The sequence below is a fragment of the Penaeus monodon genome, chromosome 21, assembly GCF_015228065.2.
Source record: "Penaeus monodon isolate SGIC_2016 chromosome 21, NSTDA_Pmon_1, whole genome shotgun sequence".
Taxonomy (NCBI): domain Eukaryota; kingdom Metazoa; phylum Arthropoda; class Malacostraca; order Decapoda; family Penaeidae; genus Penaeus; species Penaeus monodon.
In genome coordinates this window covers 32,851,593-32,853,003 of record NC_051406.1, presented here as the reverse complement: position 1 = coordinate 32,853,003, position 1,411 = coordinate 32,851,593, and the positions used below count along the sequence as shown (strand labels likewise).

Below are 1,411 nucleotides of genomic sequence, written 5' to 3'. Positions count from 1 at the left end.
CCACGACAACAGATTTACTGCAATGTTTTTATTGCTAATAAAAAAAACATTAACATTTACGGTAAAATTTCAAAATAAGTTTCCCTATAAAAATGAAATGTGTCATACTTAAACAGACAGATTATATTCAATTAGATTTTTCTACGGCGTGTTTGTATAATCTAATCAACAATGTTTACTTTACATGACTGATTGATATTGTGTATCAGGAATGGTTGCTATAGAAACAACAAAATATACATCCTATCTTATCTTCAGCCAACTCTTGCTGGAGGACGCGTGAGACGCGTGTGACCAATTCGCTACAAGCTTTTCTTCGCAGACAAAGCCATCATTTTAATATCTCCTGGGATGAGGCTCTTGGCACTCCTGATGGCGCTGCTAGGTATCCTGCGCGTGTACGGGGGCTTCCCCTACACATGGTCCTTCGCGCCTCCGAGGCTGACTAAACTCAAATATTTAGTCTGCGTTTCGGTGGTATTTGGATTCGTCGCCTTGACGGCGGTGGTATCAGAGGCAGTGCTTTACGAGTCGGAATACCATTTCATTCGTGAGGAAACGAGCAGAACGACAATCGTCATCATGAACAGGACGAAACAGTTCACGCTGTTCTTTCTGATCGGTCATTGCGTGTGCAGGAGCCACCTGTTGGCAGACATGCTTTTTGGGCTGTACCGTTTACCAGTCGAGCAAAGGCAAGCGCTTACGAAAACTGATTTGGCGATGTCGTCAGCCACAGTGATAGCAGCTATACTTCATCACACTTCGATGATATACATCCGAGCCATTGTCAACAGGTCGTATACGACGAATGGAAGAATGATATTCTCTATTTCGTTTGAAGCTATTATTGGAAGCCTCATATTTATCATTCCTCTGATTCTATTCTTGACTATCAGGGTTCTGAGTTCATCCCTTGAAGATAGAGTTTCCATGTCGCCTTTCTTTGAATCGGCTCTGCGGCTGAACAGCAAGCACAACATTTTGAAGATCGAAGACAAACACGACGATCATTCCAACGCTGACTGCAGGACGAGGTTTTGCTCTTCCCTTTCACAAGTGCTTCAGGAGCCCTTTGCCTTAACGCCTCGGTCAATCAACGTCGCTGATCTTAAGGACTTCACGACGTTCATCTTCCGCTACAACGTCATCCTAGAGAAAGCCATTGATTACATGCAGCTGTCTGTGGTTATCCTTCTCTTGAACGAGTTTGTCTCTCTGTCGGTCCTGGTGTTCTTGGTGGTCTCTGGAGTCGAGGAAGACTGGAGCTTCGTCTTAGGAACACTCTTCGCCCTCGGGAGTCTTCTTCGGGCTTCCCTCGTCATCTGTGCGCCTGCGAGTCTTGTCAGCACGGTAAGCAGATAGCTTGGTTATTTTTTTCCTGGTATGGATGTTATGTAGACAGGGTAAG

General features: G+C 44.7%; 1 protein-coding gene across 1 annotated transcript in view; it reads left to right on the top strand.

Annotated features, from left to right (window-relative positions):
* Nucleotides 1-351: 351 nt before the first annotated feature.
* LOC119586654 overlaps nucleotides 352-1,411 on the top strand; it is a 1,412-nt gene continuing 352 nt past the window's right edge. Inside the window, exon 1 of the mRNA XM_037935394.1 lies at nucleotides 352-1,353. Within this exon, the coding sequence (XP_037791322.1) occupies nucleotides 352-1,353 (1,002 nt within the window). The remainder of the gene's footprint in view (nucleotides 1,354-1,411) is intronic.